At 37.5% G+C, this 13,473-nt stretch overlaps 1 protein-coding gene across 2 annotated transcripts in view; it reads right to left on the bottom strand.

Moving 5' to 3' along the window:
* The window catches only part of LOC102228210 (protocadherin-15-like), a 295,528-nt gene that overhangs the window by 26,247 nt on the left and 255,808 nt on the right, over nt 1-13,473 (bottom strand). For both annotated transcript variants that reach the window (XM_023340889.1, XM_023340890.1), the window contains exons 35-40: nt 12,976-13,206; nt 12,624-12,712; nt 10,198-10,374; nt 9,030-9,248; nt 8,126-8,134; nt 5,930-6,040 (exon numbers count right to left, since the gene is read on the bottom strand). In XM_023340889.1, coding sequence (XP_023196657.1) covers nt 5,930-6,040; nt 8,126-8,134; nt 9,030-9,248; nt 10,198-10,374; nt 12,624-12,712; nt 12,976-13,206 — 836 coding nt within the window. The remainder of the gene's footprint in view (nt 1-5,929; nt 6,041-8,125; nt 8,135-9,029; nt 9,249-10,197; nt 10,375-12,623; nt 12,713-12,975; nt 13,207-13,473) is intronic.

Below are 13,473 nucleotides of genomic sequence, written 5' to 3'. Positions count from 1 at the left end.
GGAGGAGGAGCAGAGCTGGGAGGTGGTGGTGGTGGTGATGGAGGTGGTGGAGGTGGTGGTGGAGGGGTTGAAGGTGGATCTGGTATCACCTCCAAATGTACCTGAAGTCTTTCCTCTGCAATGTGATTTCCAGTTAAACTTGCACCAAAGCGCCTTAGTACAGGAGGCGTCGGCTTGTGACTCGGCGGAGGGGTGCCTCCATCACTTTGAGTTACAATGATACTCGGAGGACCTTCCATAATCTGAGGAGCTGGAGCATTGTGGGAAGGGCTATACTTCTGATGCTGGGGAGTATCTGTGATTGCAGAAAGCAGGATGTCAGAAGACAGTGAGCCTCTGGAATCTCTGCTTTGCCGTTGTTTCATTTCTTGGAGTGCTTGTTGCTCAAACTGTCTGGCCTGTTCCTTCACTGTCAGCTTTGGCTCAAGACTAGGGCTTCCCATCACATCTGAATCCAATCCATGTTCAAAGCCTGAATCCAGACCAGCGTCTTTGCTCTCCTTGAATTCAGCCTTCAGAAGCTCGTGTTCCCACTGCACAGGATCCATCACCACCTGGCGTCTCAAAGCATCATACATCTCCTTTCGATGTAACCTTGATGGGAGAGTCCAGCTGTGTCCACTTCCTGATCCCCATCCACTGTCAGTGCCATTGTATCCCCCAAATCGCAAGTCACATGCGGGTGAGCTGAGCCTCAACCAGGCCTCGCGAAGCCCTCTCCTAGAAGGGGAAAAATTCCCAAGAAGGTCTCTCCTTCTCTGGTTGCTTCCAATGTTTTCAGGGCTACTTAAGGTTCCATCCTCATGGTAGATGGGATTCTTGGTAGTCAGGGGGTTTTCATCTGACAGAAAAGTGATGTTGGACTCAGATTTGGGGAGTTTGTTGAGCACCCCTCCATTTGCAAGACACTGGCGATGGGCAGCGATGGCTCGTGTGGCAAAGTCCGAGATCAGGCGCTGGCGGTCACTTTCGTCTAAGCTGCCAATGCTGCTGCGACCACCACCGTGGTTTGAAAGGCTGATAGATGGATGCAAGGAGAAAAAATGAGACAGAAGATGAAATGCAGAGAGGAACAAAGAATTTAAAAAATGTAGGCGGGACTTAATGAACAGGAATGATGACAGTATACAAATAAAATCAAAGGATATAGCAGAAAAAGACAAGGACATTTCTGAAAAAGGAGCGGTAATGCAAATCACAAAATTAAATTTGTTGATCAGCAGACTACCATGAGACTGTATGCTTATGTGTGAGTATATGCTTGTGCTGGCAACAGATTTAAAAAATCAGTAATGACAAGTTTCATCCCTCTCTTTTAATTACCAAAAAGACAAGAGGTGGAAAACCAAAAAAATAGATCTGAATCACAAAGGACTTAATATGAGGGAGAGTAGGCATATCTTACTGTGCTACCATCAACTATGAACCAACTATGAACAATGACACATCTACTAGTGAGGGGCAAAAGTACAGTGCCTTGTAAAAGGGTCTATAACCCTCAACCCTCAAATATGCATTAGATTTTAAATTCAGAAGAATTTAGATATTTTATTTGGATTTTATTAAATAGACGAACACATTGTGAACTGACATTTTCAAGAAAATGTTTTTGTTTTCATTCATTGTTTTATTAAAGCCCTCAAGGATGGACACAGGGAAGATCCATTTTCATGAATCTTGCCAGAAGTTCTCAGTTGCATTTACATCTGAACTTGGATTGGGCCACTCTAACATACATATAAATATGCTTTGATTTAAACCATTCTGTGTTAACTCTGGCTTTAACTTTAGGGTCCTTGTCCTGTTTAAAAGTGAACCTCCAGGACAATCTCAAGTCTTCTGCAGCCTCTAATAGGTTTTCTTCTAGGATTGCCATCTAGGATTGCCATTTACTTTCCCACATTGTCTGACCACTTTACTTGTGCCTGACAAATTAAAGTATCCCCACGGCTTAATGTCCTTACCACCATGTTGTACCACAGGGAAGGGTGTGCATAGGGTGGTAAGTGCTTTTTGTTTCTCATCGGACCAAATGTCATCGCCCATATATTTACTTAAATTTTAAGGTGTCAAATTACAAAGTCGAATTTCTTTTAAGTCATGTTTGACATATACAGCAGTTTTATAACAACTGAAGCCAGTGTAGTTGCTTGATTGTGCTATAAATTGCCCTATGTGCCTGGAAAATACATAATACTGTCCCTTGCTCACATGAGATATTCAAAGTCTGGGGACATTTTTTAATAACCTAATCCTTTTGTTTAAAGTTTATGCATAACTGCCTACTGTGTTCCTTGGTCTTTGTGATGCTATGAATCATGGAACTGTTCAAAAAGTAAGAATACTTTTGCAAGGCACTGTATGCAAATTTTGCAACAACAAAAGCTGATCATGTTCTCCACTGGGCACTGCGACCTGTTAATTTAAGATAAGACATTTGCCTACAGCGGTGAATTCTGCATATGTCATGACACATAACTGGCTTCTCTTATATGTAAGCAACAGAACAGCACTTCAAAAGGGGTTGCAATCGGTAACTTGGTAAAAGAGAAGCAAACTTTACTCTATGATCTAACATCTTTCTACTTTTCTGCTAACAAAAGTCACTTAACGAGCATGGACGCAAAACTAGCTACAGCAAGAATTTCACACTCTGAAACTAGCCACAGAAGCAAAACAACATTGACATCTTACTTTTGTCTTTCAGCCATGAATAAATGTATAACAGTGGAAACAGAAAAGAGAAAAGGAAAAAAGAAAGTGAGCAGTTGATAAAGAACAGTGTTAAGAAAAAGAAAAGACAAAGAAAGTTCTCAGAAACTTCAGAAAACAGACAGTAATTCAGAATAAAGCCAAACTTCTCCTGGATGACACCTTTCTTAAACACATGGCAGCTGAGAATAGGTTGAAATCTACGTACATATATGTAACTGAGAAATGTTTACAACATGGCAAGTTGTAAAAGAGCTTTAAACAACTGACTTTGCTTTATCACATAATTAGAGCACCAGAGCAAAACAAATGATGACATAAGAACAGCATGGTAAAAAAAAATATATAATGAATCATGATTATTCTACAGTTAGCATTAGGCATATCATTTAATTTCACAGCAAGACAAAATAAAAACCCAGTACCAATATGCTTTGTTGCTGTCTCACTTGACTCTTATTGTGTTTCTATACTGGGGAGGTGTAGTTGATAATTAATTATTTATATATATATATATATATATATATATATATATATATATATATATATATATATATATATATATATATATATATATATATATTTATATATATATAATTTTTTTCCCATAATACCTGATAATTCTATTATCTGTTGATAATAAAGGGCAAACGGTTTAATTTACGTGAGACAAATATTAGTTTTTTGCATAATGTCAGTTGCTTATAAAATATAGCTGCAGTGTTCGGAAATAGATTTAGCAAAGCAGACCTTTATAGATATGCTAAGTAGGAATTTACTTTATGAATCGCTGCTGTCGTAGCTGCTGTAGAAGATTGATAGGTAATGTTAAACTGGAAACACACATCCAGTTTACTTAAAATCACTTTGAAAGGGATGTCTATGCAATATTCCATCACAGAGTTGAAGCATTAAGTAAATAACACTCTAGAAGCACAATTTTATGCATCTGATCCAGTAGCAAACCCAATTTGATCTCCACCTTAGTCTGCCTGTGATGTATATATTGAACACGTTGAAAAACTCAGAATTTTGCAACATCAGAGAGAGATTATAGGTAATTGCAGATATGTTCCTCTGCTACAAAATGTACACAAAGTCCAGCTAATAATTATCTAAACACTTGGGGCAGCCAGGCTGTTTATAATGCATTGAAGGTTGACCTCCAGATGGTCAGGTGCTAATTAAGCATGAACACAACTCCCCCCGCCCCCACAAAAACCCAGACAGCAGTGTCATGTCACAGGTACCTTACTCCATTCATCTGTGGTAGCACACTGTGAGTTTTACACCTGTCCTCCCAATAGTCATGCAAAGGATGTAAGAGGCACGCATCATAAGCTGCACTTTTACTTAACAGATGAGGCAAAGTGAATGTTTCACAAAATGTGTTTACTTTCTTAATGAAACCTATGAAAAAAAATGGCTTTGGATACTCCCCAAAAAATGTGGGAAGATATCGAGAACTACAAAAAAAAAACAAAAAAATACACTTTTCTCAGTGACCTCAATATGAAGGGATATAAATTTGCTCCCTTCTGAGTTTTTACGTACAGTGGAGCTCCGTTTAGTTGTTCAGCAGTCATGGTTTGCAAACTATGATTTTTAAATTTTTTGATAATCCTCCCTTTTAATGAATTTTTGTATATGTTTGGACTTTACATAAAAACCTATAACTCATTTATAATGCAGCTAATAGAAGCTGATGGAATACATTATTTCCTCTGTGTAAATTTAAATACTGACACTGGAATATTACCTTTCAAAGAGAAGAACCAAAAGAAGTTAAAAGAAAGGCTTTAACCTATTCAAGATCTTTGTTATAGACTCAGTTGTAAATGTGCTATAATTAGCATTTTGCCAGCTTTAATACATTTTAGAAATTCAGTCCCTAACGGATGGCAATACCACAGAGCACACAAGTATTTCACAGAATCCCCAAACTCCCTTCTCTGCAAACACACCGGCTTGCAGTAAAACAGCATCCCACCACAATTAAATACGCCGTGCAGCTTATCAGCAAAATTAATTTTTGCCCAAGGTGGTCTTTATAAATTACAAGCCGCATTTATATCAATTATCTTATATCCAAGTTCCATTCCGCACACATTTTTTATAGGATCACATAGGCTTTAGTCATTTCACATGAGCAGACACAAACACACACCCGCTTGTCATTTGGAGATAGTTTTCACCATCTTGCATATGAATTGCTCTCATGTTAATAGGAATGTGGAGGCATATCAAGGACAGACAGGAAACTAGCGATGCATGTAATGCTGATAAGAATTCCTCTCAACTTCTCCTCAGCATCTGAGAAGAATTATAAATAAACTATCCCAGCACTGCCTGCTGTTTCTGTGGGGCTATGCACACGGTCCCTACACAGCCTTGAAAACAATGGAATTTGGTTTTATCATGTTCCAGGTCTGGATAAGAATGCAAAAAAGGGAAAAGTAGGTTTAGGAAAATTTGTTAACATTTTATCCACATGAGTTGAGTTTCAACAATTAAAAAAAAGGCATTTTGCTTGGGGGCCTTGAGCATGATCTAAGGTGTTCCTATGCCAAGAAAAACATCTTTTTTTGAAAGATCTTTACAGAAGAACAGACCATAAGTATTATTAAACGCTCTCCACATGTAGCAAGTTGAATAAAAACGTAAAGAGGGTATATAGTTTTGTCAAAGATAAAAAGAGAAAGGAGTGGATACAAAGTATTGACTCAGATTGGTTTTTCAACATTCCATTTTTAAGGAGTTTTTGAAAACCAAGATCACTGATGCGTTCACTTTACAATGATGCACAGCTTTTTGTTGGTCTGTCACATAAAATTCCAATAAAAAATCTTGAACTTTGATTATAGAGAAACATAATGCTAAACAGTCAGCATTTGGAAGGCACTATTTAACAGAAGACACATTTCTCTCTCTCTCTCTAAATGTACAACTTCTGCGCAAATATGTGGCTTGCTTCCAACTTTGGTTTTGTGAAGAATCACTTGCTTATAAGAAAAATGAGGCCTGCAGTTATGACTGTGGGAGCATCTTTCCTAGTCACTTAAAAAAATGCAGGAAATGTGGAACTGCGCATGGAGACACTACAAAGCAATGGAAGCTGTCACACTGCCAACCTCTGAAGCGTAATGGCCTTGAAAGTGTGAGCTAATGCCTCTGCTTTGACTCATTAATGTAAATGCCACTTTCACACTTCACTTACATGGCGTTGTCACCGAGCTCCTCGTACAGGTTGTTGGCAGTGCCTCCCCCGGGTTTGCCTGTTGGCAGTGCCATCTGGATGCGGGCTGTTTTGGCACACTCTGCTTGTCTCCTGGTCACAGAAGCAAATACAAAACACCGACTATGAAAAAACACTAAGAGTCTAGAGGAAAACCATGACTCCACAAAGTGGAGTAATGTTGGAACAATCGTTCATGGTCGTTCAGCTCATCACAGGTAGTAAAGAATACTTCTTCCATTAATTGTAATAACGTTTAACATTTTCAAATGTTTATTGTGCTACAACACAAAGCCTGGAATGAAACTGATACATGGATCATTGATAAGGATAACAATGTTGATGTACGGCCATAAGAAATTCCATTTAAACCTCTAACCACATAAGGGCACAGCAAAAATATAAAAGAGGCTTCTGTGGTCAAATGAGACAAGCACTAAACTTTTTGACCTCCAAGAAAAATGTTATGCACGGTGGAAAAGTAACTGCAAAACACCTTGAATATCATCACCATCCTGACAGTGACGGTGATGGTGACATCACGCTGTGCCAAATACTGGAACAAAACCTGATGCTACTACTTAAACTATTTGAGGTTTTCTTCCAGCAGATCCTAAGCTCACAGCCTACAATGTCATGATTTCCAGAGCAAATCATATTAGGTGAAAGAATAACCCAGTCAAAGTCCAGACCTAAGTCAATTAGCATCAATGACAATTGATTTTCATTGATGCTCCCCCTGCTATCTGTCTATTCAAAGTCAATCTATAAAGCTAACCACAAACCACACAGACAGACTTTTATTGCTTAAATGCTAAGAATCGAAAAGACCAGCATGTCAGCATCATAAGCATCAGTTTTAGCTCTTCAAACATCTTGCAGGTGGTTTCTCATCTTATTTTCTAAAAGCAAAGATATGCTTACATATCCATTTTATGTTATATTACAGTTCCTTGTTTTGCCCAGCCATCTGAGAAAATGTATATCCAAGTCATTTTACTGCTATAATGGTTATAGCTTTCCATCACTCCTAAATTTAGAAAAAAAATGTTTTATTCATATTTCATATCATTTTTATTCTTTGATTTGCTTCTGGAATCTCAGATCGTTTTATGTTACTGTCTGCTTCCATTTACATGCAGCTGTTTAGTCAGGTTTTAGCATTTGTTTTAGCATCCATCCTGTGTTTTCCCTGACCTGAGCCGAGTCTCACTTTGGTTGTTCCATGTCTGTTGCTGTGATATATTTCTAATTGAAAACCAGGACCCCAGGACTCCCTGTGTCAGGGCTCTTGTGCCCAGCAGGTCTGTTTAGTAATTTGTCTGTCAGTGAAATTTTGAATGATTAGATCTGTCTATCTAAAGTGCTAAACAGAAACTGTGATTTATTGCGACTATCTGGACACAGAGGGAATTGCCTGGCATCACTCGAGGAGTTGGATTACAAACATCCAGTCGCAGATTGATGAAATAGTTTACATAAAAGCGGAAATGTTAATTACTAACAAGTTTACCAGACTGAGATCATAATGTAATTATCTGTAGAATATAGTTGATTTAAAATGTAGCATTAACTACTGTAATACACTGATTATACCAGATATAGCCGAATACAATGGCAGCTCTGGCATTGATGATACATTGGCTGATCATTTTTGTTGCTCCCCCAAACCAGTTAAAATGGAGGATATCATCAAAATCTACAAACTGAATTAAATGCAGTGCAGTTCCACACAAAGTGAATATGTAAAATAGTCTCCCTAAAGTTAGCAATATGGAGGAGGTGCCAAAGCCCATTTTAAAAAGTGCCACTGGATTCTAGAGCTGTGAAATCTCATTCAAATGTTTGGATGGACTGACAGATGGAAACAAATAGTCAACAACTGAACAAGGAAGAACATTCTGGAAATACATATTCAACAATTTTTTCACTCTTTATTTTTTTTCTTTTCAAAGTCCGATTCTTTTTCCAGACTGTCTCAGACGGAAACCCTGAATCAATCTCAGTGTTCTTCAGGGTTCATTTCTTTGATTGCCTGCTGTCCCCCTCGTTTCACAGCCACTTCTAAACTCATCCATTTCATAGTCCAATGAAACTCAGCTGATTAATCACAGTGAAAAGTGTCTGGGACGGCTATGACATTAATATTATCAGGGAAATACAAAAGGGGGTACTCACTCTTTGAATCTGGAAGCGGCAGATGACGCAGCAGATGAGAGACGGAGAGAGAAAGATCGGGATTATTTGGAGCATAAATCACACGGCATCTTTTGTTAGCCAAATTTACTTATCGTAATTTATGAGCAAAGTCGTGCAATTGCTCTTCATTAAAGTCATTTAGCAACAGATAATAGCGATTATCATGATAATGATTATCGCTGTTTTTTCCCTCCCCTCCACAGATCTCCACTCCTCTGCCGGTTATTTGTGTGTTTCTCAGCAGGAGAAGACCATATCCAATTTATTTGTGTATGCACAGCTGTTTATATGCATTTTAGGGAATTTAATAGCTTTCAGGGTGGTTAGCTAAACAAACTATTACAACTGGCTTTATGGAGCAGGCTGCCATGCTGAATCATCTGGGGCAGTGACTTGCCCAACTGACGATGTGTCTGCCCAAAGACTCAGAGCAAACACAGCCTTCAGTAATTACAGCAACTTCATTTTAATTCCAAATATTACATTCTCAGTCTGGGCCTCAAACCACTGTCAAGTTGTTTGTACCTAAAAAGTGAGGCATATTTCAAAAGAGTATTTTTAGCTGTGGATCAATACATTCAGGAGGATGGTGACTCTTGGACTAATTCCAAATAAACTGCAGTGTCTGTGTTCACCATGATGAATGAACCCTATCAGAAGATACAACAGCAAAGCCAAATTGCATATTACCATTAGCTATATCTTACAGCACTAATCTCCCAGGTACTGACCGTTAGGATCAGATTACTGTTAGTTCAGGTTTATTCATGGGGATTTGCTAATACATGAACCAATTAGAATTTGCAGATGTGTCTTTCTGTGTAAATTGTTTAAGATTACAGTGTCAGTTTACTGCAAATACGCACAAATAAATGATACTTACTGCCTGTATGTGATAATGACAATTAAAATAGCGGGAACACAGCAGATGATGATGATAACGGCGAGAGCCAAGAGTGCCCCCTCTGTGTAGCCAACGCTGTGCACAGCTTTCTTTACGCTGGCCACCACTTCGGGGGTTCTGATTTCCAGAATCCGGCCACCAGGAGGGAGAAAAGGCTGGAACTCTTTATTGATATCCAATAGTTTCCCATCAAGAAACCTTGGAACGAGAAACACGTTGCGATTGTCACTGTTTGCATTTAAATCTGGTTATTTAACAGCAAAAGTGATGGCAAGACTAGTACTGCTAACTACAGCCTGATCATAAGCTCGATGGGTGAGCCTCCTTGAATTATTTTTTATTAAAAAAACATGGCCTATTTTTTTCTCTCCTCATGAATAGTGTGAATATAGACCACACTAATACCAGAAATATGTCTGAAATTAAAACTATTGTATATTTGAATCTGAAGGCAAACTTTACATTGAATATTTGTCTTATAAAATAATCAAAATATATCACATAATACCTCGCTTGGACTGATAGACCTGTAAATTTGACAAAAACTCACTTCAACAGAGTACAAAACATGTAACTATGTGAAATTGTATTTCTGTATTGATTACAGTGTCTTGCAAAAGTATTTCTATGCATTATTACTTTACGCTTCTTTCACCTATAATTTGTATATCAATGTAATTGATATTCACATACAATTTCTATTCAATGAGACTGAGACTGAGCTATTTTACAAAAAATAATAGAGTGTCTGGATCTGAAAAGTTCAATACACCAGGAGTATGAACACTGGAATTGAGCTGAATTGTAAATTATATCTAGAACAGTTATCTTACAAAATGAATCCTCCACAAGACCTAAATCTTGAATAACTAACATGTACAGTAAAGGACTTCAGGGTCCAACCCAAATTACATCTATTGGGGCAAAGTCAATAGAATAGTATTTCTAGTCATTTTGCTGTTCAAAGTCACCAAAATACTCCAGTCTAAGATCCCTAAAAGACAACTGGTCCAACAGCTTACTTGAAGGTACTTCTTTTTTGCAATATAGCACAAAACAAATACCTTTGCTCAATGTTCTTTGCCAATAACTTAATGGGGAAATAAAGTACATTTGCTCATTACTGAGTAGTAGGTAAAGTGCTTACTTGAAGAGCTCCTGTCTAGATATGGCTCTGTTTGTCAGTGGATCGATGGCATAAATCATGAGATCTGACTTAGTGTAATCTTCAAGCTCCATCGCTTCGCCATCCCGGTGGGGCCCGATGGTTTCCACGACAACCTTTGCGCCGACCACCTGCTCCTGAACGTAGCGTTCCAAAATGCTGAGAATGGAAAATACTTGATTGAAATATTTGATTTTTGAAAACACCTCGTTTTTTGTGATTAGACGAGCAAAATGTGTTTTGTAGAAAGTTTTGTGATAAGTGAAGAATGTCAAGCATTTCTTTTCCCAGAATGACAAGAAAAATCTTTGAGGTGTAGGTGAACCTTTAGATCTCGTAACACAAACTGTCACACATGGTGATGACGGCATCATCCTGAGAGCCAGTTTCATTGCTATGGTGTAATTTAATGAAGAAGAAAAAATTGTACCATTATACAAATTAAATCTGTTAGTCTTGTGAACTTCTTTGGGACAAAAGAAGAATCAGCACAACTCGGTGTTTGAACAAGGCAAAAATCTTATATATCAAACATGTTATGAAATATAATAAGATTCAGCAAATCTTATTACTATACATCTATGTAGTAAAAAATGGCTTTTGTTCAAAAGCTCTGTTCACGCCAGGCATCTAACTGACTCAGTGGTCAAATATCTAGACAAAACTTAAGCCAAACGTTTGTTGATGCTCTTGGCTTAAGATACACAACATAAATGTTGTACCTCTGCTGCATGCTAAAGGAGAATTAACCATTTTTTTTAGTGGGAGTGTATGTACTGTATACGTTTGAACCTGATTATCCACAATAAATATGATTGGCTTGTTGGTTTTAACATTCACTGAAGCGCTTGTATAATTCCACCTCCCAAAAAAGGAACTGTTCAAATGCATCATTAAAAAGCATAAATATAAAACAAAGTTAATGCCAATAATGAGTGTGAACTTCTGAGTGCAAACAAAGCCGACAGACTCCAGCCCCACTGCAAACGCATTTATTTATTCCTGCTGGCTATGAAGGCTTGTGCTGCTAAATGTTGATTTTTTTTCCCCCTCCCTCAGAAACATCTGCTCACAGCAGGAGGTCCCCTGCTGTGTTGTGACTGTGTGAAAGGGAAAAGCTTGTAAAGGTAATAGCACATAAATTAAGATTATATATGGAAGCCAAAACAAAGCAGGAGCTGACCGTGCAGCTGGGGTGCATTGTCACAAAAAAAGCACAAACGTAGGAATGCATATGCACATCATGACACATTATGAATAATACATGGGATGGTTAGTGCTAAATGCTGTTTTTGCTTTCCAGATATGAGTAAAAATGTGTTTTCCAGACTGTGGACAGAGATAATTCTACATGAATTAAGCCAGAGCCTGAGAAGATACAAATCACACTGGAGCAAAATAAGGTATCAAATATTTTAGCTGCTTTGCGGCGTGGAAAATGTTTCTGAAAATTTCAGATAATGAGGAAAAGTTTCACAAGAGAGCACATGAGAAGGGATTAAGCTAAAACAACAGGCAGCATACACAACAACAGATAATTGAGCAAAAATCATCATGCTGAACGTTTCCTCAAAAAATAAATTATCTGTTTTAGGCCAGTGCCTCTCAGTTAAAAATTGTAAATTTATTTTAAAGAAAAGGGAGCCCTTGAAAAAATACTGATATCTGGTCTTATTATGAATCATAGTTACAATTCCACTTGTGTGTCTTTGTACTGTTTTTGCTGCCTTCAGACTTCATCATAGTTCTTCTTTCCATTCTTGGTCATTATACCGTGAGTCATATTACTGACTTTGTGTAATCTATTATTCAGATAGCTTTTCGAAAACTGACATCTTATACTTACTAGCATATTGAACATGACTGCATGAAACTAAATTAGATTTAATTGGGCTGAACAAAAGTAAAAGAAAGTGAAATGGACTGTAAGGTGGATAAGATAAGATGATTTATGGCTCTAAATCAGAAAAAAACAAGTGAATGCTTCATCATGGTATGATTTCTTTCTTCAATTGGAGATATTTAGATGTCTTCATTTAGCCCTATCCATACCTGACCTATCCTGGGAAAAACTGAACAGTAATTATGCATAAATCAATGTCAAGCAAATCACGATGGAGTGTAGAATACAGTGAATAAACAACAAATATTAATTGTTGTGCTTACCTATTTGACATTTGCCTAACTTTGCATCTATTTTTGAGAATGAAAAATGTCTTCATGCCAGTGAGGATACTATACATGCTTGTTGGTTTTATTTTGAAAAGCTAATTTGTCTGCTTTTCTACATTGAGGTATGCTGGCTGGTATACCTCGTTGTATCAGCTACCTCGTTGTAGCTGATAAAAACAATTTGAATACTAAACAAATATGCAAAAGATATTTAAGGATAAAAACATCATTGTTACCTGAGCAGTTGATCTTTATTTTTTTCAACATACGTTGGAGGGACATTTAATACGACCACTTGCATGTCCAGCTGGTTCACAACAGACACCTAGATGTTAGAAAAAAAACACTTTAGATGAAATACATTTTAATAGAAACCTGGGATAAATGAGATCTTAACCAACATAATGACAAATACGTAATAAATAAATAAATAAAGAGATAACCCCCATTCACTTATAGTTGAAAGTCCCCAATAATCTGAGTTAATTTCTGCCATTTATGTTTAATTACTTTGTGCAGAAAACTTTAAATACAACTCAGCTGAAAAGGTTCTCGTGAATCAGAGTGAAAAATAAAACACACACGCACCACTATCTCTGCTCTGCTGCTGTGTCCTTGACCGTAGTTGTCTGTTGCAGCCACCTCAAATTTGAAATATGACCTCCTCATGTTGCGATACATGATTGCTGTCTTCACCACACCGGTGTACGGTTCAATGACAAATCCATCTTTGCTGTCTTTAGTTTCTTTTCCTGTGGGAGGGGGGATGATGAGCTTGTAGACCATGGAGCTGTAGTTCCCAGTGTCTTTGTCCACAGCCTGGAAAATGAGCAAAAATATTGGCAATATTACTTACAATGTCATCATTTACAAAATACAATAACCAATACAGTCAAGTAGTTTCTCTATATATTATCTAGTCCATTATCTGCAATCCTCATAATATTGTATTATTATGAACTAATTCAGAACAAAAACATTTCTTATAATATAATCTCTTGAAAGTTTTCAGGATGTAATGAAGCTTGCTCTTACACTTGTTTTACTATGAATAAGCAGTAGGGGGTAAACTGATTCGTCTAGCCA

The sequence above is a fragment of the Xiphophorus maculatus genome, chromosome 10, assembly GCF_002775205.1.
Source record: "Xiphophorus maculatus strain JP 163 A chromosome 10, X_maculatus-5.0-male, whole genome shotgun sequence".
Classification (NCBI taxonomy): Eukaryota; Metazoa; Chordata; class Actinopteri; order Cyprinodontiformes; family Poeciliidae; genus Xiphophorus; species Xiphophorus maculatus.
This window is presented reverse-complemented; position numbering and strand designations above follow the sequence as displayed.